This window comes from Narcine bancroftii, chromosome 2 (genome assembly GCF_036971445.1).
Source record: "Narcine bancroftii isolate sNarBan1 chromosome 2, sNarBan1.hap1, whole genome shotgun sequence".
Lineage (NCBI taxonomy): Eukaryota > Metazoa > Chordata > Chondrichthyes > Torpediniformes > Narcinidae > Narcine > Narcine bancroftii.
The window spans coordinates 95,239,509-95,266,114 of NC_091470.1; the positions used below are offsets into that span (position 1 = coordinate 95,239,509).

At 45.9% G+C, this 26,606-nt stretch overlaps 1 protein-coding gene across 1 annotated transcript in view; it reads right to left on the minus strand.

The window, feature by feature from the left end:
* Positions 1 to 3,325: 3,325 nt before the first annotated feature.
* The window catches only part of adgra2 (adhesion G protein-coupled receptor A2), a 166,513-nt gene continuing 143,232 nt past the window's right edge, over positions 3,326 to 26,606 (minus strand). Inside the window, exons 17-19 of the mRNA XM_069917465.1 lie at positions 14,718 to 14,863; positions 13,699 to 13,788; positions 3,326 to 11,271 (exon numbers count right to left, since the gene is read on the minus strand). Of these exons, the coding sequence (XP_069773566.1) occupies positions 10,230 to 11,271; positions 13,699 to 13,788; positions 14,718 to 14,863 (1,278 nt within the window). The 3' untranslated portion in view covers positions 3,326 to 10,229. The remainder of the gene's footprint in view (positions 11,272 to 13,698; positions 13,789 to 14,717; positions 14,864 to 26,606) is intronic.

Consider the following 26,606-nt stretch of genomic DNA (forward strand, 5'->3'; position numbering starts at 1 on the left):
CAGCCAATGAGTACATACAATCCATACCATTACATTGACCTTCTCCACTGCTGTGCCCACAATAATCTCCTTGGTTTTGGTCATGTTGAGTGCAAGGTTGTTGTTGTGACATCACTCAATGAGCTGAACTATCTCTTGCCTGTATACTTTCTCATTGCCATTTGTGATTATGTCGACAACCATGGTGTCATCGGCAATTTTGTAGATAGCAATGGAAATGTGCTTAGCCAAGCGGTCATGGAGTACTGTAGAGCAGTGTGCTAAGCATGCATTCTTGAGGAATGACCGTGTTGAGACACCCACAGTTTCCTGCCATTACTTTGGCTCTGGATTTCAACCCATATAATACCTATGGTGCCAATTTGCCCTTCCATCACATGACAAGCTCTCAGGTGGAGACTGCACTCCTGCTGAGGAATCTACCCTAACTTTCACCCAAGAATGCCTTCAGATCTTAACATATCCACAAATTTTACCTGGATGCATTAAAATCCAAAGCCACTATTAGAAAAGCATAATAGGGTCAGAGAATGAAAGCTGATTGTGTGTCTGAGTGCTTGGATATTGACCAGTTGAATAATCAGTAATCCAGACCATCCTACATTGCACAAATTGTCTCTCAGCTCTGCCCAAAGACATGGGATCTTCTGAGAGAGAAAATCCTGATAATTCCTCTGAAATTTTAAATGATTTTTTTCTTCTTCTGTATTCACTAAAGAAAAGAATATTGAGCCAGATAAAGTGAAGAAATATGGTAGGGAGCTCATGGATAATATAAGGATTGATGAGGAGGTAGTGTTGGATATATTGAAAAAGATCAAGGTGGATCAAGCAGGGCCAATTTTGTCATTTAAGAGAAGGTTGAATGAGTGCCTGGATGTGAGGGGATTGGAGGGTTATGGACAGGGAGCAGGTAGATGGGACTAGTGGAGTTCACTTATATTGGTGTGGACTAGAGGGGCCGAGATGGACTGTTTCTGAACTGCAAATGTCATTTATATGCTTATATAAATCTCCAGGTCCTGACAAAATATTCCCTAGGACCTTGGTTAGTGAACAAATAGTGGGGATGTTGACAGAAATATTTAAAATGTCACTGGCTATGGGGGAAGTGCTCGAGGACTGGAGGGTGTCTCATGTTGTTATGCTGTTCAAAAAAGGATCCAAAAGTAAACCTGGTGATTGTAGGCCTGTAAGTCTGACGTCGGTGGTGGGTAAATTAATGGAAAGTGTTCTTAGAGATGATATATACAACTATTTGGAAAGACTGGGATTGATTCGGAGTAGTCAGCATGGTTTTGTACGTTGTAGATCATGTCTAACAAATCTTATATAGAGTTTTTCGAGGAGGTTACTAAAAGGGTTGAAGAGGGGAAGGTGATGAAAAAGTAAGGTTTTTGACAAAGTTCCCTATAAGAGATAAGTAAAGAAGGGGGGAGCATTAGGTATCAATGATGAAGTAGTGAAATGGATTCAACAATGGTTGGATGGAAGATGCTAGAGAGTAATGGTGGAAAATTGTTTGTCGAATTGGAGACCAGTGACGACTGGAGAGCCTCCGGGATCAGTACTGGGTCAGGTCCACTGTTGTTTGTCATATATATTAACGATCTAGATGATAGGGTGGCAAATTGGATTAGTAAATTTGCAGATGATACAAAGGTTGGTGATGTTGTGGACAGCGAGGAAGATTATCAAAGATCACAGGGTGATATAGGACAGTTAGAAGAGCGGGCTGAAAGATGGCAGATGGAGTTTAATACTGACTGATAAATGTGAGGTGCTACATTTTGGTAAGACTAATCAATGTAGGACATACATGTAAAATGGTAGACAATTGAGGAGTGCAGTGGATTTAGGAGTCATGGTACATAATTCTCTGAAAGTTGAATCACATGTGGATAGGGTGGTGAAGAAGGCATTTAGTATGTTGGGTTTCATTAATCAGGGTATAGAACACAGGAGTTTGGATATTATGTTGAAATGGAATAAGACATTGGTGAGGGCAAATTTGGAATATGTGTGCATTTTTGGTCACCAAATTACCTGAAGGATATAAACAGTATAGAGAGAGCGCAGAGGAGTTTTACAAGAATGTTGCTGGTTCAGGGTTTGAGTTATAGGGAAAGGTTGAACAGGCTGGGACTTCATTCCCTGGAGAGTAGAAGGCTGAGGGGTGATTTAATAGAGGTATTCAAAATTATAAGGGGGGGGGTGGATAGAGTCAATGTGGACAGGCTTTTTTTCCACTGAGAGTGGGGGAGATTCAAACAAGAGGGCATGGATTGAGAGTAAAAGGGAAAAAGTTTAGGAGAAACATGGGTGGGAATTTCTTCACGTTGAGGGTGGTGGGGGTGTGGAATGAACTTCAGGCAGTGGTGGTAGAAGCAAGATCAATGTTAATATTCAAGGAAAGGTTGGATAGGTATATGGACGGGAGAGGTGTGGAGGGTTATGGGCCAAATGCAGGTCAGTGGGACTAGGTGGGAGACTATGTTTGGCACGGACTATGAGGACCAAACTGGCCTGTTTCTGTGTTGTAAATGGTTATACGGTTAATACCTTTTAGGCAATTAAATCAGTTCTGGAAGATTACTCCGGCACTATCACAATGTATTATCTATGTCTCCTGAATAACTTGTATGGGCATGCTAAACATGCAAAGTTTCCCTCCCCCTTCTCCATCCACGTAATCTACCAGGATCTTTGTTTAAAATGGGCGTGCAAATTCACGAGGACCCCCTTCCACCCCGCACACAGCATCCTTCAGCTGCTCCGACGGGGAAGAGATACAGGAGGATCAAAGCCAGCATCTCCAGGCTGAGAAACAATTTCTTCCCACGGGCAGTGAGGACGCTGAATGCTCAAAGGAACTATTCACACTGACCACCCCAGACTCTCATATTCACGATAGAATCTTTACGGGAAAACTCCTGTTATCTGGAATCCAAGTAACTGGCAGACTGAAGCAACTAGCAATACAATCACAGAAAATAAATAGGTAAAATATAGGGAGGTTTAAAATTGGCACCCCTCACCGATAGTTTGCAACCAGAAAGTACACATATCCAGCATCTACCAATCCCCATAGGAGCCGGATACCAGAGTTTCACTGTATTTATTTATTTATATATCTGAATACTTGTCCTGCATATGTACTGTTTGTCTGTCTGTGTGTTATGTCTGGTTGCGTGTCTGTGTGTTTTGGACCGAGGACCGGAGAACGCAGTTTCATCAGGTTGTACTTGTACAATCTGATGATAATAAACTTGATGTGACTTGACGGACTTGAAAATCAACAGACAAAACACCATTTACAAACCTATTGCTGTTAGCCATAATTTATTATTAAAATAGCTTTTTATGACAAAATGATCCTTTGAATTATAAAGCACCTGAATATCAAAAGCATAAAAAATACTCTGTTTTAAACATGCAGCCAAGATACTGTCAGCGAGCTTAAGCAAGTGATTGGTTCTGTGACTGCACAGTAAGTAACATCAGTGAGAGTTTTCAAAAGCTCCTTGCCTTGGTTCAATTGAGGGCACCTGGCTGGGCTGGTGGAGGTGGGGGTTGCATTTGGGATATCATATGATAAGGAAAAATTGTTTGGGTGAAGTGGAATGGACAGACTAGGTGAGGGCTGATTGCTTGAGAGGTGTGGAGGGGTGTGGTAGGATCAGACCAGTGGTGGACCCAGCCTGATTCTGCACAATTCAACACTTGCAAAACATTGTTCATGGATTCCTCTTACACCAGCCAGTATTTCAGAATTCTCTGCGCCAGGCACAGCTTCAGTATCAAGCACACCTAAAGTCCTGGTTGTGGCCCATCCAGTCTCAGGGTGCCAGATCCATTTTCCAGTGGGGCAGTGTAAACATGCCAAACCACTAGTAAAAGTCCGTTTCCTTTGACAGACCCACAGACAAGTTCCATCTAGTCACCTGATCTCTCATGGGTGATTGGGGGGGTTGGGGGGGTTGGGGGGGAGGGAGGGATCCCAACTCTAGATCAACAGTTTTCATTCTAGCAAGCCCTTTGGAGGCACGGGCTCGTGGGCCGAAAGTGCCTGTTACTGTGTCTAAATTAAAAATTTTAAATGAATAATTGAATCCGGTGCAGCAAAGATTCATCGAGTTGATTGCTGGGCTGGAGAGAGTGGTCCGAGGAAGGGTAAGCAGACCAGGCCTAGAGTTTAGAAGAATAACAGATGAAACCTACAGCACTTTTAAAATAGAGGCAGGGAGGTTGTTTCCCCCCCCCCCAACCCCCACCCCCCCACCACTCCCTCCGTCTTGGGGATTCTGGGATGAGTCATAAGAAAGGGGGAGGGTGTGGGGTCAATGAGTCTGAAAAGGGATAAGAAGGATTTTATTTTTCACCCAAAGGGTAGCGCATCTGTGCTTTCTACCCGTGAGAACAGCGGAGACACTGTTGCCGCTCTGTAAATAAGAATGATGTCTGTCAGCACGAGGCTGGAGCACTGAAAACTCTGCCTGATGTGTGCAAATACACAACATAAATAGAATCACAAATACATGGCTTATAACATAAGATTATTGCATAATACATCCACAGCAACAGTTGTTTAGCAATGAAATACTTTAATCCTTTGGATAAAACAAATCGGAAAAGAACAATATTAAAATAGTGCTCTTGATTTTTAAAAATAGAATTAAATAAAGCATATTAGAGCAGATCTGGGCATTTCAATCCCAGGATGTTATAGACACAGCGCTAAGCTAAAGAATGGCTTTAATTCCTGTTTGTCCTTATACCACTTCGATCCCCTCTGGCAGGGGAGAGGGAGCTACTTCTGCTCATTGGCAGCCAGCCATCTCTCCCTTCAGTACACAACCCACCTCCCTACTTTTAAAAGCATATGGCACTTGTTTTCCTCAGCCCAAGCTTGATGTTAGATTTATTCTTTTTGCACCTGATGCAACAGCAGGGAGACGGAAAGTCCACCAGGAGCCCCATGCCACGCCCCTCCAGTTTAGAACCATGAATCTGGTACTCCAGATCCCACTGCCATGTTGTACAGAATGCAAAAGCCCATTCAGCCCATCCTACCTAGGCTTAATCTTAAGGAGCTCTCCAATCAGACACAATCCGAAACAATCATGTTACAGTGGGAGAGCTCATTTTCCACTTTTCTCCACTGGACAACAAATGTTTTTCAAAAGGTTTTGCTTCCTGAAAATAAATTGGGGATTATGATAGACAACTTTAAGATGAACACAAAGACAATTTCAGATTTGCTGTATCACGTAAGAAGTTGGAGAAACATTAACTTTTATTGAATTTAGCATGTTTAATCGCATGATGCTAATATATTGCGTAAGATCAACTGTCTTGCCACTGATTTTCATTTGTCCTCAGCATCTGATGCCTCTCGTGTCAGTGTCCAACAATAATCAGTCAGCAGTAATGGATTCCAGTTGCCCTGATACCACTTTTCCATGGTCACAACGTCCTGGTGAAACCTTTCACCGTGTTGGTCACGGTCGGCACCAAGATCAGCAGGGAAGGAATGCAGATAATGAATTTTCAATGACACGCTGCACTTCATGATGTTGTCTGCTTGAAGTAGACTTAAAATTACAGGAAATCACAAAAATGGGTTATATCTAAACAAAAAAGTATATGATAAGAATATTTTAAGGTGATTTTTGTGATCAGCAGCCCAAAATCCATAAAATACACCCAAAAGTGTTCAGGAAGCAAAATCTTTGTTGTCCAGTGTTCTCAGCCAAAAATAATCTGCTGGAGGAACTGAGCAGGTCAAGCGCATCAGTGAAAGAAAAAGAATAGTAAATGTTTTGAGCCAAAACTCTTAAATCTTAGCTTTCTTACCCATTTCCAATATATTTTATAAGTAGATATATTCAAAAATGGTAGAAAATAAATCATTTTTTCTTTGATGCTTCAATTGTTTCTTCTCTCCAACCCCCACTCCATAAACTGATCTTCAGCTCACGCTCACACACACTCACAGACACACACACATGCACACACACACACCCACACAGAATAACGTACACACATCCACATAAACACATGCACGCACACACTTTCACACACAGAGCACAGACATACACAAAGCACACACACACACGCACACCCACACTCACACAGATGCATGCACACACATGAACATATGCACACAGACAGACACACACACACACACACACACACACACACACACACAAGCACACTTACACAGACGCACACACTTCCCTCTCCTGGCTTCAGTTGCAGATTAACATACATTCTGAAGAAGGGAAATGGACGCTGTTTTGATACCACCATCTTTGGTTTCAGTTAACCCAAAATTACCGGCGGCTTACATTAAACCTTACATTATGGACAATTTTATACAATTAATTGAACACTATAAATGTATTTTAATCACATTAAATCAATACACATTCTCTTTTTAGTTATTTTTCAGTAAGATTTATATATCTCTTTGGCACTTGTATGAGAATAACAATATTTTTAAGGCAATTTGGCCACACGCTAAAATGAACACGCTGTATTGCAAAGCTTTCAAAAGGTACACACTGATTAGTAGTAATTATGAAAGCCCTGGATTAGTGCAGCATGCAACTCATTCACTGGTGAAGTGCATCAGCAAGCTCCTTAGTGATCTCTATTAGGTAGAAGCACTTTGTCGCTAACAGAGTATCACACACACAAACACACACACAAACATAGGATCCTCTCTTAACAGGATAATGGATTACACCAGAAACAAAAAAATACTCTTCAAATCGAAGAGAGGGCCAGAACTGAATACAATCCCATTATGTATTCCAGCACCATGTCTGTTCACAAAGGTTGAACTACTGATTTAAAATGCTGGTCAATGATCAGCAGCTGGTCAACAGAGGGGTGCTGTTGACAAGTGTCTAGGATGATTGGAAGTCAGCCGCTAGGCTGCTGCTCAATGACTAGAAGGTGAAGTGCATTTGATGCTGCTTCAATAGGTCTCTGGTTAATGACGGGGTTGTTTTGGAAGCTAACATATTTTGGCAGGATAAAAACAGACAGGTTTGTATGTCAGGCAAGAGGATCTTTATTCCCACATTAGGCTTAGCAATGGAGTCAGTTCAAGTTCATTGGGTGCATGTTCACCCAATCTGCTGCTTCTTCCCAAAGCTTCAAAACAAGAGAATTTAAACCAAACCAAAACAAACCTCTGGAGGTGAAGCAGCATCTGCCCAGGAAAGGAATTGTTAACATCTTGGTCAAGGCCTTGCATCAGGGTAGAGAGTGGAGCGGAAGGTAGCCAGTATAAAGAGGAGAGGGGAGGAGGTGAGATATGGGCTGGCACATAGCCTGTGAACTCAGGAAGGATGAAGGACGCCAAAAGAAGCCAGGTGGAGCAGGGGTGATAGGCAGGAAGATGAAAGGTGGAAGTAGATGGAGCCAGGTGGGGGAAGGTAGGGTGATGATGGAGACCCAAGGCTCTCAGAAGGAATGAGAGATTGTAATATAACTACAAAAGCTGGAGAAACTCAGCTGGTCAAATGGTGCACTTTATATAGCAAAAATAAGGATACATAACCAACATTTCAGTCTTGAGCCCGTCAGCTTTGATGAAGGGCTCAAGCCTGAAACATTGGTTATGCGTAGAACATGCAGAGTACAGGCCCTTCAGCCCTCGAAGTTGTGCCAACCCATATACCCCTTAAAAAAGTACCAAACCCTCCCTACCGCATAACCCTCTATTTTTCCTCCATCCATGTGTCTCAGAGTCTCTTAAATGGCCCAAATGTTCCAGCCTCCACCACCATTCCAGGCACCCTCAACTCTCTGTGTTAAAAAAAAACTTACCCCTGATGTCTCCCCTAACTGTACAGATGTACGTTCCTGCCCTAGGAACAGGTGCTGGCCGTCCATCCTATCTATGTCTCGCATAATCTTGTAGACCTCTATTAAGTCCTTCTATGCTCCAAAGAGAAAAGTCCCAGCTCTGCTAATCTCTCTTTATCTTTGCGACAAAAACTGCACTGTTTGACCTGCTGAGTTTCTCCAGGATGGTGTTTTTACTTCAGCCACGATATCTGCAGACTTTAGTGTTTTACAAGAGATTGCAAAATGGTCTAAAGTGTTTCAGATGGTCATGGATTGCCTCCCTGCTAATGTGTGCTGTAGCTGAGCTGTTTCATGGCATGATCATTGGAAGGTAATTGTCAGTTACCAGGAACAATTCCTGCGACCACTTTCATCAAACAGCACAGAATCAGGTCATCAGTCCTTGCCAGTTGTGGGGCTCCTTTGAAAGTAAATGAATTCATCTCTGCTCATCTGGAGACCTATTACCCAGGGCAGAAAATTGGAAGTTCCCAAAAATACCCTCCTTTAAGATTTTCACCAAAATTAGTCTTTGACTGAACTGATGGGCCAATCTCAGAAACTGGAAAGTTTTAGGTATTACAGGGAATGTTGAGAAGTGAATCCTATTGATCAGTACAGTTGTGAATTTATATTCAATGTAAACGTTTGATCGGACAGTTAGTGCACCGCTGTTACAGCGCCAGCCCAGCCCAGATCGAATCCGGCGCCAACTGTAAGGAGTTGGTACACTCTCCCCGTGTCTGTGTAGGTTTCGTCCAGGTGCTCCAGTTACCTCCCATCCTCCAAAACGTATGTTAATTGGGATGTTTAGGGCAACACAGGCTCATGGGCCTAAACTTGGAAAAAAAACTCACAGTGTTCCGAAGGGAGAGGAAAAGTGGCAAAGTCTGAAAGAAAGCGAGTGAAACACAAAAGTCTGCAGACTCTGTGATGGTGGTAAAAGCACACAAATGCTGGAGGAGCTCAGCGGGACTCGCAGCGTCCCAAAGGAGACAAATGCAACATTTCAGGCCAAAACAAGGAATAAACAAAGAATAAGCAAAAGCCAGGAAATCTCAGAAGAGAGACAGAGGAGGCTGCAGGAGTCCAGCCAACAAAAGCATATGATAAGGGGGAGAGGTGAGAACTGTTTACGTCTGTGTAAAAGGAGTCAGGGAAAAGGGAGAGACAGAGCTGGGGGAAGGCGATGGGGGCGAGGGTGTGGGAAGGTGATGGTGGGGGGGTGGATATCAATGCCATCTAGTTGGAGGGGGCCTAGTTGGAATATGAGGTGTGGTACCTCCAATTTGCCGGTGGTCTCGGTTTCGCAGTGCATGAGACCATGGGCAGACATGTCAGCAAGGGAATGGGGTGAGGAACTGAAATGGGCGGCCACTGGGAGATCTACACTATTGTGGCGGACAGAGCTGAGGTGCTCAACAAAGCAATCTCCCAGTCTGTACCCAGTCTCTCTGATGTAGAGGAGACCATAATGGAAGCTCCAGATGCAGTTGATGACACCTGCAGATTCACAAATGTTGCTTCACTGGGAATGACTGTTTGGGACCCTGAATGGTGCTGAAGGAGGAGGAGTGGGCACATGGAGCATCTCCTGCGGTCACAGGGCTAGGTACTAAGGGGGCCGCTAGGCGGGGAGGGAGGAGTGGATCAGGGAGTCACGGAGGGAGCAGAAGGGGAGGAGAGGGGAATATGTCTATGGTGGGATCACATAGTATGTAGACACGTAGTACCGACACTTGAAAGACAGTGAGCACTGCCACAAGAGGTTTAGGTGCTCACTGTCTGGTTTCTTTCAGATAGTTATTGTTGTGCAGCACAGAATTGGCCCTTCCAACCACCACATCCACACCCATCCCCTTTTGCCTTCATAAGGTCCACATCCTTCGATGCATTGCCTAAATACCTCTGAAATATACTGATTGTATCTCCAGCTTCTCCTCTGGCAACAGTATGAATGACTCACTGGCTGTGACCCCAGAACTCCCATAAAACTCCTTCCTCTTGCCTTGAACCCATGGCCTTTAGACACAATCCATGGCCCTACCACTCCCTGTTTGGGAAATGCCATGCACCTCCAGGTTCAGCCATTGCTCACGTCCTTTGGTTGGGCTGCCAGCTGTCCTGGCATGATCAGATGATCAAGCAGACACTTAACATTGTGTATTCCTTTTACAGTAAGTTTGTATTATATATAAAGTGATTGTGAAAGATAGAGCTGGTGGGCACAATCCTTGCTGACGCCCATTCTTCAGCAGGCCACTCACCCATAGTTTTTGGAGAGTTCACGACCAAGCCTGCTTCGGTTTGACTCCTGACTGGTGGCCTGACCTTGGCTGAGCGTTGGTGCAGAGCCATCTCCCTGCCTACACTGTGGTCTCACTCTTCCACAGGCCGGCGGAAATGGCGGCGCCGCCCTCGCCACCAAACATGGCCACGTCATAATGGCTGCCCCTCAGTGTGCCATTCTGATTGGCCGCATTCAGTGGGTACGACCTTCGCTTGGCCTCCTTCTCCAAGGAGGCCTGCAAGCCTCTGCTGTGGCCCGGGCTGCTGGTGTCACTGCCCTCCGACATGGTGGTGCTGCCCTCCCGGCTTGGCCTGCTGGGGCGGCTCTCTGCCTGGCCACCGCCGATGCTGCCATTCTCGCTGGAGGCTGCATCCGAGGAGGTGGCGACTCTCAGCGCCCTTGCACGCTGGTGCTTGCCGTCCGCTGGCGGCGTAGTCCTGGCCCGGTGACTGCGGCAGGTCTGTGTGACGCTACTCCGGCAGGCTGGTGCCTCCCGCTCGCTCTCGCCACCGAGCGATGGGCTGGTGGTAACGGCCCGTTCCCCCTGGCTCAGGGCCGCCTGGATGTTGGTTAACTTGCACTGCCCACCTGCGGTGAAAGGGTTGGTGCCGCTGGACTGTGCGGCCTCCAGGCTGGAACCTGCCATCAGGCTGCCAGCGTGTCCTCCTGGCCCCTTGGCACACGGCAGCCAAGTCCCACACACGTCATGACGCTTCAGGCAGTGGTGGATCAAGACCAGGAGGCCCAGGGACACGGCCCCCACCCCGTACAGGCAGCTGAACAGGGCGGCCCAGGACAGGCCTTGCGAGACGGACAGGGCCCCGAAGGTCCAGAGGCTTATGAAGAGTAGCTGGGTGGACAGCAGCGCCCACAGCTGAGCATCCAGAGAGTACACGTTCTCAAGACCCAGCCAGGGGCCAAAGGAAGTTGATGCCGAGTCCGCCAGGTGACCGCTGCTGACTACTGGCTGCTCCTCCAACCCTTGAGTTTCACCCTTGCCTCGCTGGTGACAGCCTAGGTGTAGGCTGGCGCCAAGAAAGTAGATCCAGCTGACGAGTATGGTGAATCCTGCCGGTACGTAGAAGGCCCCCAGGCTTGGCTTCCAGGCCAACCAGCAACTTCAGAGGGAAGAAAAACAACAGTTTCAATGTTTGCTCCACACAGAAATGGTTGAGTTTATCCTCTGCCTTTTCCCCGCAAATGCTCGACATTCCTCAGCCAACCACACCCCATCTCAAAGTTCAGATTTATTGTCAGAGCATATACAACCCTGAGATTCTTTTACCTGTGGGCAAGGCAGAACCACCACTTATTGGGAGTGCAAATAAAAACTGTACACAATGCACACGTGCAAACAAATAATAAAATGTAAACAAATTGACGGGCAATACAGAGAAAAAAAAAATCAATAAGTACAAAGTACAACCCTTTAAATGAGTCCCTGATTGAGTTTGTGGTTAAGGAGTCTGATGGTGGAGGGGGAGCAGCTGTTCCTGAACCTGGTGGGGCGAGTCTTGTGGCACCTAATGGTAGCAGTGAGAACAGGGCGTGCGCTGGGTGGTGTGGACCCTTGATGATTGCTGCTGCTCTCCGCCAAAGCTTATTTCATCTACCAACCAGCCGCAGCTTGACACTTGACTGAAGACGATCTCCATTCCTGGATCTATCTCCTCTGCTTTCTCTCCAAGGCCCCAGTGCAGGCCCTAGTATTTTTAAGTAATATTCCAGCTGAGGCCAATCCAGTGATTTTTAAAGCCATCATCTCTGTATGATGTCTCATCCAATAAAATTTTTTTTTGATTTAATTGTACCGACATCAGCCACAACATGGGTATTTTATTTGGGCAGCACGGTCGGTGTAGGGGTTAGCGCAACGGCTTTACAGCGCCAGCAATCAGGACCGAGGTTCGAATCCCGCGCTGTCTGTAAGGAGTTTGTACGTCGTTCTCCCCGTGCCTGCGTGGGTTTTCCCCGAGGGCTCCAGTTTCCTCCCACCCTTCAAAATGTACCAGGGTTGTAAGTTAATACGGTGTACATTGGGCAGCAGGGGCTCAAAAGCTGAAATGGCCTGTAACCGGGCTGAGTGTCTAAATATTTTTTTTTAAATAAAAGAAATGGAAGAAAGATAGGATGCCGGTCTTCATTAATATTCAAGAGCAGGGGGTTATGCTCCATCTCTGTTAAACCTTGGCCAAACCTCAGTTGGCCTTACAATGTGCAGTTCTGGTCACCACGTTATAGGAGGATGGAGCCAGCAGTGGAGATGGTGCACAGCAGATTCATCAGAAATAGCTGGGGTGGATCATTTTCGTTATGAGGACGGTTACTACAGAGAAATGGATCGGAGGTCAATCCACAGGATCATAAAAGTGGCAGAGAGGATCACTGTGGTCTCCCTACCCCCCACCCCCCATCCCACCATTAATGTGATCTACCGAGATCATTGTCTGAGGAGGGCACGCAAAATCATTGAGGAACCCTCCACCCCGCACACAGCATCTTTCAGCTGCTCCTGTCGAGGAAGAGATGCAGGAGGATCCGAGCCAGCGCCACCAGGCTGAGGAACAGCTTCTTCCCACGGGCAGTGAGAACGCTGAACGACCCAAGGAACCGCTCACCCTGACCATCCGAGACTCTCGTGTTCACGAAACAATATTTATTTATTTATTGAATGCTTGTCCTGCATATGTATTGATTGTCTGTGTGTGTGCTTTGTCTGGTTGTGCGTCTGCGGGTTTTGCGCTGAGGACTGGAGAATGCTGTTTCGTCGGGTTCTACAATAAATTTGACTTGACTTGAGAGTGGAGAAAGTTAAGCGGGGCCGTGACTGAGATGCTGTACATAAAATTAGGCTAGACTTCAGGAAGATGAATGAATATAGGGAACAGTTGATCCGAGATCTCTTGTTCACCCAGAGAGTGGTGAGCACCTGGACTGAGTAGCTGGGGAGAGTGCTGGAAGCAGAGTCACAGGCAGCATTTAAGAGGTGATTACATGAGCACTTGAATTGAATAGAAGGCTGGGAGATGGGATTAAGACAGAAGGGTGCCCAGTGGTCAGTATGGATGTAATGGGCCAAATGGCCTGCATCTGTGGGTTGTGGTTTGTTTAATCTTGTGAATGAATCTTTGAAGTTCAGGTAATGTTCTGGCAGATCCGTTCTGGGGTAGTGTGCAGGTACAACTGAAACACAAAATAAATCTGGACAGATAAATGTAAAGGAAAGAAGTGGTGAATGTGGGCTCAATTTTAAAATTTAAGAAGAATTTGGACAGGTACATGGATGGGAGGGGTTTGGAGGGCTATGGACTGAATGCAGGTCAGTGGGACGAGGCAGAATAATAGTTTGGCACAGACTGGAAGGGCCAAAGGGCCTGTTTCTGTGCTGTAACATTCTATGGTTCTATGGAAAAGTTGAGAAACACATGAACCAAAGGCAGGCAAGTGGGACCAGCCCAGAGTGCCAACTTGGTCCGTATGGATGAGTTGGCCAAAAATGCCCGTTCCGTAATGTATGACCATCAAACAGAGGATAGGATACTCACTACGGACTGACATTGCTATAATTTTGCAGATTGACTGCTGCAGTAATCCCACAGATAATCAGAGGAATGCCTCCAGCGATGAGATAAAACCTGCAGAGAAAGACAAAATATTCAGGATCAAAATATTCAGAAGCTTGACAGCTTCAATCTGTAACACCCATCTTAAAGCAGAAAATGGACAAAGGGAAGAGAGGATTTAAAAAGAATGTAGCCATACAGCATGGTAACAGGCCATTTCTTCCCACATGTCCGTGCCGCCCAATTTACACCCACTAACCTAGATTCCAAGTACATTTTGGAGGAAATCAGAGCCCCCCCCCCCCCCACCGGGGGAAACCCACATAGACACAGGGAGAACGTACAAACTCCTTAAAGACAGCGCGGAATTCAAACCCCGGTCCCCATTACAGGCGCTGTAAAGGCATTGCGTTAACCGCTAGGCCAACCAGAGGGAGGAAGTTTTAGGAAGCCAGTAGATCGAGGAAGGACCAGGAATGTGGTGAGTAGCACAGTGACATCCAGTGAAAAGAAGGGAGCAGGAGATGTTGAGCAGATGACAGGCTCTTGATTCGTGTCTTTGTCATTTTACTTTATGTTACTCTGGGTTTATATTTGGTTCCTTTAAGGATCAGTGACTCAATAGATTTTTGGGTCTTTATGTTTGTTTAATTTGCATCATTTCCTTGTGGTATTAGGGTATAGGAGGGAAAGGAGAGGGGTGGGCGGGGGGTGGGGGAGATGGACTCTGAACGTAATGTATCATTGTTGAGAAATATTGTAGTTTTTTTTGGATTTGTGTGAGTCTTGTAAAATCAAAACTAAAATATTCAAAGAAAAATCTTTGACTGGTTCCAAGTTTGAAGTTAGTGATAGAATAATTCTTGTTTTTGAAACGGTAGTGGAAATGCGTTCAAAAGAATGATGTCCCAAGGGAAAGCAGATGTGGGCTAGAGGGAAAAGGTGAAGAATGGGAAGTCGGTGCTTGATGTAATGCCTGCGATCAAGCTACAGCTCCATACCTGAGCATTGGGCGCTGTGCAGGGGCAGGAAGCTCAAGCTCCTGTTGCCGCTGCACCTTTTGTGTTGCTTCTTTGTAGATGACCCTCGCTGAAACTCCGATCCACAGCAAGGTTGAAAGGGATGCATAATGCAGGACAATTCCAACCTGGGAAAGAGCAAGAAGCCCACATGTAAGTACTGACTACAACCCTTCAAAGCTCACAAAGGACACATCAACGGGTGCCCAACAAGATCTCACATATATCAATGATAAGATGACGTTATCCCTTAGGTTCATGATGAAGACTAAGGGAAAAATTGATGAGTAAAAGTCCGTAGACACTGTGGTTGAAGTAAAAACACAAGGCTGGAGAAACTCAACAGGTCAAACAGTGTCCTTTATATACCATATATACACGTGTAGTAGTTAAATGTTGTGGACCAATTTTGAGGGCAAAATTTAGGGGCTCAATTATTACACGCATACTAGTTTTGATTGTGGTAAGTACCTGCGTCGTTCATGGGTGGGTAGCTGGGTGGTAAGACCGAGTTCAGGGCGTTGGGAGCACGGATGGGCAGGTGGCCACGGCCTAGGCAAGTTTCCGTGTTCATAGCATCGGGAGCTCGGACGCATGGGCTGGGATGGTAAGTCCTCGTTTAGGATTGTGGGCACTCCAGTGGGCGTGTGGCCGGGGTCTAGGCGAGTGGCCCTGCGGTCGGGGCATTGGGAGTTCCAGTGGGGGCGGGGCAGCTGGGGCCAAACATAGAGGGGACAATGTGATATATGGATTTTTGAACCAAAATAGGGGGTTGACTTATACACAGTATCAACTGTTACACACATATATGCAGTAGTAAAGATACTTAACCAACATTTCAGCCTTGAGCCCTTCTTCAAAGATTGAGGAAAATGTCGGCAGTTACCGAATAAGATGGTGGTAGGGAAGGGGCAGGAGGGAGGAGCACGGTCCCACAGCCAGGAGGTAATAGGTAAGAGGCGAGGGTTATAGTGTGGGTAAGTGAACAGGGAAGAGGCGAGGGTTATAGTGTGGGTAAGTGAACAGGGAAGAGGCGAGGGTTAGTGTGGGTAAGTGAACAGGGAAGAGGCGAGGGTTATATTGTGTGTAAGGGAAGAGGGAAGAGATGAGGGTTATAGTGTGGGTAAAGGAAGAATGGTGAGGGTTATAGTGTGGGTAAGGGAAGAGGGAAGAGCGAGGGTTATAGTGTGGGTAAGGGAAGAGGGAAGAGGTGAGGGTTATAGTGTGGGTAAGGAACAAGGAAGAGGCGAGGGTTATAGTGTGGGTAAGGGAAGAGGCGAGGGTTATAATGTGGGTAAGGGAAGTGGGAAGAGGCGAGGGTAATAGTGTGGGTAAGGGAAGAGGGAAGAGACGAGGATAATAGTGTGGGTAAGGGAAGAGGCAAGGGTTATAGTGTGGGTAAGGGAAGAGGGAAGAGGCGAGGATTATAGTGTGAGTAAGGAAATTGTGTCTGACTTATTAAACTTATTAGGGAGAGTGAACAGATGATAGGCAGGAGCTACAGTAGAAAGTGCCTCTGTGGCTGTCCCCCTCAGCAACTGGTATATCATCCTGTATAGTATTGCTGAGGATGACCTGATGGTGACCAGGTCTCCCGCAATGAGTCTGGCCCTGTGACACAGAAGGTGAAGAAGTGTGCAGTTGTGATCAGTGATTCTATAGAAAGGTGGATGGAAAAGGGATGCTTCAGGCCTGATAAAGACACATAGATGGCATGCTGTCTTCCAGGTGCTAGTGTATGGGATGTCTCCGATCGGGTCCAAAACATTCTGAGGAAAGAGGGTGAACAGCCAGAAGTCTTGGAACATGTTGGTACCAATAACATAGTAAAGGTCGGAATGGATGTCCTGAAGGGAAAATACAGGGAATTAGGAAGGAAGCTGAGAAGCAGGACCTCCAGCATGGTCATCTCCGGGTTACTGCCCGCTCCTTGTGCAAGAGAGGGCAAAATTAGTGAGATCAGGCAGATAAATGTGTGACTGAGAAACTGGTGTAAAGGGCAGGGCTTCAGATTAACCATATAACCATTTACAGCACAAAACCAGGCCAGTTCAGCCCTACTAGTCCGTGCCGAACATCTTCTCCCACCTAGTCCTACTGACCCATATTTGGCCCATAACCCTCCACACCTCTCCCATCCATATACCTATCCAACCTTTCCTTGAATATTAACATCGATCTCGCTTCTACCACTTTCCATACCCCTACCATCCTCTGTGTGAAGAAATTCCCCCTTATGTTTCCCCTAAACTTTTCCCCTTTTACTCTCAATCCATGCCCTCTTGTTTGAATCACCCCCACTCTCAGTGGAAAAAGCCTGCCCACATTGACTCTATCCACCCCCCTTATAATTTTGAATACCTCTATCAAATCACCCCTCAGCCTTCTACATTCCAAAGAATAAAGTCCCAGCCTGCTCAACCTTTCCCTATAACTCAAACCCTGAACCAGCAACATTCTCGTAAACCTCCTCTGCACTCTCTCTATACTGTTTGTATCATTCAGGTAATTCGGCGACCAAAACTGCACACAATATTCCAAATTTGCCCTCACCAATGCCTAATACAACTTCAACATAATATCCCAACTCCTGTGTCCTATACTCTGATTTATGAAAGCCAACGTACTAAAAACCTTCTTCACTACCCTATCCACATGCGATTCAACCTTCAAAGAATTATGTACCATGACTCCTAAATCCCTTTGTTCCATTGTACTCCTCAATTGTCTATCATTTAACGTTTATGTCCTATATTGATTCGTCCGACCAAAATGTAGCACCTCACATTTATCAGTATTAAACTCCATCTGCCATCTTTCAGCCCACTCTTCTAACTGTCCTATATCACCCTGTAAGCTTTGATAATCTTCCTCGTTGTCCACAACACCTCCAACCTTTGTATCATCTTCAAATTTACTAATCCAATTTGCCATCCTATCATCTAGATTGTTAATATATATGATAAACAACAGTGGACCTGACCCAGTACTGATCCCGGAGGCTCTCCAGTCGTCACTGGTCTCCAATTCGACAAACAATTTTCCACCATTACTCTCTAGCATCTCCCATCCAACCATTGTTGAATCCATTTCACTACTTCATCATTGATACCTAATGCTCCCCCCTTCTTTACTAACCTCTTATAGGGATCTTTGTCAAAAACCTTATTTTTTCCAAGTCCAAATAGACAGCATCCATCACCTTCCCCTCCTCAACCTTTTTAGTAACCTCCTCGAAAAACTCTATATAAGATTTGTTAGACGTGATCTACAACGTACAAAACCATGCTGACTACTCCGAATCAATCCTGGTCTTTCCAAATAGTTGTATATATCATCTCTAAGAACACTTTCCATTAATTTACCCACCACTGACATCAGATTTACAGACCTATAATTACCAGGTTTACTGTTGGATCCTTTTTTGAACAGCAGAACAACATGAGGCACCCTCCAGTCTTCTGGCACTTTCCCCATAACCAGTGACATTCTAAATATTTCTGTCAATGCCCTCACTATTTGTTCACTAAGCAGGGTCCAAGGGAATATTTTGTCAGGACCCAGAGATTTATCCATCTTGATCTTTTTCAATATAGCAACACTACCTCCTCATTAATTCTTATATTATCCATGAAATCTCTACCATATTTCTTCACTTCATCTAGCTCAATATTCTATTCCTTAGTGAATACTGAAGAAAAAAATTGTTTAAAATTTCACCCATCTCTCCTGGTTTCTCACAGAACCTAACCCCCTCATCTTCAAGGTGTCCAATTTTATCCCTCACTAACCTTTTACTTTTAATGTACCTATAGAAATCCTTTGGGTTTATTTTTACTTTGCCTGCCAAAGCAACTTCACCTCTCCTTTTAGCCATTCTAATTTATATCTTAAGATTCTTTATACACTCCTTATATTCCTCTAGCAGTTCATCCATTCCCTACTGTTTATACCTGTTGTACACATCCCTCTTCCTCTGAACCAAGTTCCCAATATCTTCTGAAAACCACGGCTCCCTACATTTTGTAACCTTTCCTTTAATCCTCACGGGGACATACCAACTCTGCGCTCTCAGAACTTCTCCTTTGAATATCCTCCATTTATCTGCTGCATCCTTCCCTGAAAATATCTTACCCCAATCCACACCCTCCAAATCTTTTCTCATCCCCTCAAAATTTGCTTTCTTCCAATCAAGAATCTCCACCTTTGGTCCATCTCTATTCTTTTCCATTACTAGCCTAAAACTAATAGTATTGTGATCACTAGACCCAAAGTGTTCCCCAATACAAACCTCTATCACCTGACCTATCTTGTTCCCTAATAAGAGATCCAATACTGCCCCCTCTCGAGCTGGTTCTTCTATGTATTGATTAAGAAAACTTTCCCGAACACACTTAACAAACTCTACTCCATCCAGCCCTCTTACTGTATGGGCATCCCAGTAAATGTTCAGAAAGTTGAAATCTCCCACAACTATCACCTTGTGTTTATTATACATATATATAATCTCCTTATAAATTTGCTCTTCTAATTCCCTCAGCAATTTGGAGGTCTATAATACACTCCCATTAATGTATTCATGCCTCTGCCATTCCTCAATTCTACCCAAATAGCCTCGTTGGACGATCTCATCAAACCGCCCTGCCACAGCACTTCTGTAATGTTCTCACTAAGCAATGCAACTCCTCCAATTTAACACCACCCCTTGTTCTATCATGCCTAAAACAATGAAATCCTGAAATTTATAACTGCTAATCCGCAACCAACTTTCACTGATGGCCACAATATCGTATTTCCATGTGGTCGTCCATGCCTTAAGCTCATCCTCCTTATTTACAATGCTCCTTGCATTAAAATATATCCACTTGAGAGATTGTCCTCCACATATACTCCCTTTGTTACCAACTACCTTGACCTTCTTCCCTCCACTTATTTTTACGTTCTGTTCCCTCCATTCCTTCCGATCTACTCTCCATACTCCCTACTCTCCTTACTCTCATTCTGATTCCCAACTCCCTGCCACACTAGTTTAAATCCTCCCCAACAGTTCAAGCTGCCCGCCAGGGTATTAGATTCTTGGATCATTGGGATCTCTTATGGGAAAGGTCAGACCTACACAGAAAGAATGGAATATACCTGAACCCAAAGGGGTCCAATATCCTGGCAGGCAGGTTTAATACGGCTGTTAAGGAAGATTTAAACTCATTTTGCAGGCAGATGGGTATCAGAGCTAATGAAGGGTGAGAAATAAACACAAGGAGAGGGTCAGCAGGTGATAGGACAGATTTGCAGCCAGAAGGATGGTGCATTCAAAGACTGGTCTAAAGGTATTCTACTTAAATGCACACAGCTTTAGAAACAAGGTGGATGATCTTGTAGTACAGTTACAGATTGGAGGGGACGATGTGGTGGCCACTCCTGAGTCATGGCTGAAATATGGGTGTCATTGGCTGCTGATCGTCCAAGGATACACAGTGTTTCGAAAGGATAAGCAGGTAGACGGAGGGGGTGACGTGGCTCTGCTGATCAACAATACCAAATCATTGGAAAGAAGTGACATAGAATCACAAGAGGTATATAACCATATATAACCATAGATTTCAATTTACATTACAGAAACAGGCCACAATGGCCCTTCTAGTCCGCACCGATTTACGTGAAACTCCACTAGTTCCACCTACCCACTCCCTTGCCATAACCTTCCAATCCTCTCACATCCATGTACTCATCTAACCTCCTCTTAAATGACAAAATTGACCCTGCTGCAACCACCTCTTCCGGAAGGTCATTCCACTCAGCCATCACCCTCTGACTGAAGAAGCATCCTCTTATATTACTCCTGAAGTTTTGCCCCCTAACCCTTAACTTATTACCCCTTGTTCCAATCTCCTCTACCCTCAGGGGAAAGAGCCTATTCACATCGACTCTATCTGTTCCCTTCATAATTTTAAATACCTCTATCAAATCCCCTCTCAACCTTCTACGCTCCAATGAATATAGTACCAGTCTACCCAATCTTTCTCCCTATTCTAGATACCGCAATCCAGGCAACATTTTCATAAACCTTCTTTGCACCCTCTCAACCTTATTGATATCCTTCCTATAATTTGGAGACCAGAACTGCACACAATACTTCAAACTTGGCCTCACCAATGCTTTAAACAGTCTCAACATTACCTCCCATCTCCTATATCCTATACTATGATTTATAAAGGCCAGCATACTAAAAGCCATCTTCACTACCCTATCTACATGGGAATCCACCTTCAAGGAACGCTGAACCATAATTCCAAGATCCTTCTGTTCCTCTGCATTCCTCAATACCCTCCCCTTCACTACATACATCCAATTTTGGTTATTCCTCCCAAAATGAAGCACCTCACACTTATCTACATTAAACACCATCTTCCACCTATCAGCCCACCTTTCCAAACAGTCCAAATCCTTCTGTAGTCCATGAAAACCCTCCTCACTATCCACAATTCCCCCTATTTTTGTGTAGTCCGCATATTTACTCACTCAATTTACCACACCGTCATCCAAATCATTAATATAATACAAAGTACCCAACACTGATCCCTGAGGCACACCGCTCATCACTGGCCTCCATCCTGACAGATTGTTGTCCACCATGACTCTCTGGTGCCTATCTTCTAGCCACTGCTGAATTCATCTGACTATATCTATATGAATCCCTAGAGACTGAATCTTTCTCACTAACCTTCCATGTGGAACCTTATCGAAAGCCTTACTAAAATCCAAATAGATCATATCAACTCCTCTACCTTCATCAACCTTTCTGGTCACCTCTTCAAAAAATTCAACAAGATTCGTCAAACATGACTTTCCCCTCACAAACCCATGTTGGGTGTCCCTGATCAATCTTGCCTTTCCAGATATTTATACATATTATCCCTAAGAATTCCTTCCATTAGTTTCCCCACCACCGATGTCAAACATACAGGTCGATAATTGCTTGGCCTACACCTTGCGCCCTTTTTAAACAATGAAACCACATTTGCAACCCGCCAATCCTGCGGCACCACATCCTCCTCCAGTGACCGTTGAAAAATCACCTTCAGAGCCTCCACTATTTCCTCCCTGGCCTCCCTTAAGGTCCTGGGAAAAATCCCATCAGGACCAGGAGATTTATCTACCTTTACATACCCCAGCAATTCTAAAATCCCCTCTTTACTAATCCTTATCTTTTCCTTAACTAACCCTTTCACCTCACCTATCCTACACAATTCAAAATCTCTTTCCCTCTTGAACACTGACGAGAATCCTTATGGGTTGAGTTAAGTAATGGGAAAGATAAAAGGACCCTAATGGCAGTTATATACAGGCCCTCAACCAGCAGTTGGGATGTGGACTACAAAATACAACAGGAAATACAAAAGGCATGTCAGAGGGACACCGTTACAATAATCATGGAGGATTTTAACATGAAAGGAGATTGGGAAAGTCAGGTCGGTGCGGGATCCCAGGAGTGGTGGGGGGAGGGGGCGAGGGGAAGTTTGTGGAATATCTACGGGATGGTTTCTTGGAGCAACTTGTTGATGAGCCCACCAAGGGATCAGCTGTACTGGATTGGGTACTGTGTAATGAACCAGAAGTGATTAGAGAGCTGAAGGTAAAGGGACCTCGAAGAGGCAGAGATCACAATAGGATTGAGTTCACTGTGAAATTTGAAAAGGAAAGGCTAAAGCCTGATGTATCGATATTTCAGTGGAGTAAAGGAAATTACAGTCTCATGAGAGAGCAACTGGCCAAAGTCGATTGGAAAAGCACACTAACAGGAGAAGACAGCAGATGAGCAATGGCTAGAGTTCCTGGAAAAACTGAGGAAAGTGCAGGATAGGGACTTACCAAAAGAATAGCAAGTTGTGAATGGAAAAATTAGACAATTGTGGCTGCTGAGAAAAGTTAAAGCCAAATTAAGAGCAAGAGAGTGGGCAAACACCCACATTAATGGGAAGATAGAGGACCACAGAGGTGCTTAACAGGCTGAGCGGCGTGGAGGAGGGAGGGTGGTGGTGCTGAATGGGCTGGATGGTGGGGTAGGGGCAGTATTGAACAGGCTGAGCTGGCAGCCAAGTGGGGAAGCAATCACCGAGGCCCTCACTCACCCTGGGCACCAGGTCGGCGAGGTGCAGAGCCAGTCGCCCCACCGTGGAACCCCTGTGGCCGAACTCTACCTAGCACCGGCCGCTCTCCAGGTAGAGCACCATCAGCCTGCGGCTGACTTCCATGGCCCACTCTCGCTCCTTGGGGGAGATGACCCAACCCTGAAGATGGCCTTGAGCCTGTCGGGGCTTGGCTCTCGGAGGAGGACCTTGCTCAGCAGGCCCTAGAAAATAGACTGGGTCTCCTGATATGCGGAGTCCCTGACCTTCTCCTCCACTGCCTCAGTCCTACCACTCTGCTCAGGCATGTTTTGATGAACTTGGTCATGTAGACCTTGTTGAGCAGAGGCCCCAGCCTGAACAGGAAGGCCATGGCGAGCTGACGCACGGGGATGATCAGCCAACTCCTGGGCTCAGCCTTGATGAGGTTCTGTAGGTGTCACAGCGACTGAAACACCATTGCCACTGCCGTTCATGCCAGAACTACACGCCTGCACATTAGCTATGCTGAACATTCCCCCATCTGCAGGCCCACCGTGCAAGCGCCTGCCGGCACTGCTAAGCAAATCCATCACACATGTGCAAGCCAGCACTCGCGCATGCGCAGAAGAATAAAGCCCAGCCAACGGACCGCGGGATGGGACGGGACACTGCCGAGTAAGGTTGCGGCTGTGAGGAAACGAGGGAAGGTGAGATCAGGCAAAGTCGGGGAGATGGAGGCCTGAATCATTCAAGTCTCTGTCCCTCCCCCCCCCGGCTTTGACCAAATTCTCCCCACTGGTTTGACAGAATTTGGGGGGGGTGCGAGTGGTTGCCCCTGCCCCCACCTGCATCCCCTGGGTCATATGCCCAAGTAGAGGACTGGGAAACTTTAAAAAGCATAGAGAAGACAACTAAGAAGGTGAATCGGAAGGAAGAGAGAAATTATGAAAGGAGAATTGCAAATAATAGCAGAGGATTCTAAAAACATTTTTAACTATATGAAGAGCAAAAGAGAGACAAAAGTAGACATAGGACCATTAGAAAATGACGCTGGACAGATTGTAATGGGAGATAAAGAGATGGCAGAGGAAATGAAGGAATATTTTGATTCATTCTTCGTGGTAGAAGACATTAGTAGCTTACTGGATTCTCAAGGGTCTCTGGGAAGTGAAGTGAGTGCTGTTCAGATCTTGAGAGAGAAGGTACTTAGGAAGTTAAATGGTCTAAGGGGTAGATAAGTCTCCTGGACAAGATGGAATGCACCCTCATGTTCTGATGGAGGTTGCTGTAGAGGCATTGGTAATGATCTTCCAGAAATTGATGGATCCTGGATGGTTCCAGAGGACTGGAGAATCACGAATGTCACTCCGCTGTTTAAGAAGGGAAGGAGGCAGCAGCACCCGGAGTCGGCAACAGTGATTCCATTCTCAATATCGGGTGTGGTGCCATCTGCATCAAAGAAATCACCTCGGGCTCCCAGGCAGGAGTGGGGACTCAGGGTCCCGGGCAGGAGTGGAGACCAAAGGCTCTACAATTCTTTTGACCCCAAAAGTTCAATCAATCCCCCAGCATTTATCAACCCCCTAGCATTTTCTGACCTCTTGGATAGTCCCACCGACCCCCAGGAGTCGGTATCGACCACTTTGGAGACCCCTAGACTAAACTTAAAAACATCATAGTACACTGTTTGAGATGCAGAGTTTCTCCAGCATTGAGTGTTTAAAAAAATTGGTGAGGATGTGGGGGGAGTGAATTGTCCCAAATGAACACTTACACTACTTAACTGAATAAACAAGGTCATGATGACGTTTCCCCTGAAAAGAATCGAATCACTCAATCAGTACTATTCAACTTCAGTAAGTACCCTCCTTCAATGAGGATCTCCCTCACTTGTGATGGTGCAGTGCCAAACTATCAGAATTTCTGATGCTAGAATATAAGACCATAAGACACAGGAACAGAAATAGGCCATTCAGCCCATCAAGTCTACCCCACCATTCAATCATGAGCTGATCCATTTTCCCACTCAGCCTTCTCCCCATAACCTTTGATGCCCTGGCCAATCAAGAACCGTAAATCTCTGGCTTAAATACACCCAATGGCCTGGCCTATGGCAACAAATTCTACAGATTCACCACCTTCTGGCTGAAGAAACTTCTTTGCATCTCCATTCTAAGTGGATGCCTTTCTATCCTGATGTTGTGCTCTCTTGTCCTAGACTCTTCTACCATGGGAACCATCTTTTTACATCTACTCTGTCCATGCCTTTCAACATTAGAAATACTTCAATGAGATCTTCCTAAATTCTAATGAGTACAGGCCAAGAGCTGTCAAACGCTCCTCATATGATAACCCTTTTGAGCCCTCTACATTGTCAGCAATCTTTTCTAATGAGGACCCCAAAACTGCTCACAATACTCCAAGTGAGGTCTCAGTGAAATTACTCTGGACAATTTTATGGATTTTCGACTGCTGATCACGAAAAACGTTCCATTTTTTAGGTAGAACAATAGAACCATAGAACATTGCAACACAGAAACAGGCCCCTTTGGCCCTTCTAGTCAGTGCCTGTAGACCTCGTCGAAAGAACCAAAGACTTGTTGATCCAAACCAAGGCTTTTATTAGCAAAAGACCGGAGCTCTTCACAGGTGGCCGACCAGTCCGGAATGATCCGACCTGGCTAGGGACACAACCCTTTAAGGCCCAGAAAATAGGTGTGGCTTAGCTCTCAGCCAATCGCTGTAAGCACAGTCTAGATACAGTAACTATATACACTATGTACATTGGTGATAGACCTGTACTATCACATTCACCCCTTCTTGGAGAATTGACCCTGGGAAAAAAAAAACGAGGGAGAGAATGAAAGGAAGGGGTAGGTCAAGGACTGTAGCGGTCAGGGGGTCTGACCATCCGGCATGACCGCCGTGGTGCCGGGATTGGGGTCGCTGGAGTGGTGTTGCCAGCGGGCTCGTCGGATGCGTTTGCTCCGTCGCTCAATTCCCCAGTCGTTTTGTCGGCAGGGTGGCCCGGGTCATTGGGGTGCTGTTGGTCCTTCTGTTGCGGCACGGGGCCTGGAGAAGGAGTTGGGGGGGTTTGCTGGGTCTACCGCGTCCTGAGCTAGGTCCCGCACCGAAACAGTGTCCTCCCGCCCGTCTGGGAACTCCACGTATGCATAATGTGGGTTTGCGTGGAGTAGAGTCACTCGGTCGACCAAGGGGTCGTTCTTTGAGTGCCGGACGTGGCGTCGCAAAAGGACGGGGCCAGGGACGGTGAGCCATGCCGGTACAGTGGTTCCCGATTCGGATTTCCTCGGGAAAAGGAACATCCTTTCGTGGGGGGTGGCATTTGTTGCAGTACATAGGAGGGAGCGGATGGAGTGTAAGGCACTAGTGAGAACCTCCTGCCAGTGAGAGGTGGGGAGACCTTTAGACCGGAGAGCCAGTGTAACCGCTCTCCATATGATGGCATTCTCCCTCTCGACCTGGCCGTTACCGCGTGGGTTATAGCTCGTGGTCCTGCTTGAAGCAATACCACACTCCAGAAGGTACTGTTGCAGCTCTGCACTCATGAATGAGGACCCCCTATCACTGTGGATGGAATTGGGGTACCCGAAGATGGTGAAAATACTGTGAAGGGCCTGTATCACTGAGGTGGCAGTGGTGTCTGGGCAGGCCACAGCGAATGGGAAGCGGGAGTACTCGTCGATGGCCGTAAGGATGTAGGTATTACGGTTGGTCGACGGTAGGGGCCCCTTAAAGTCTA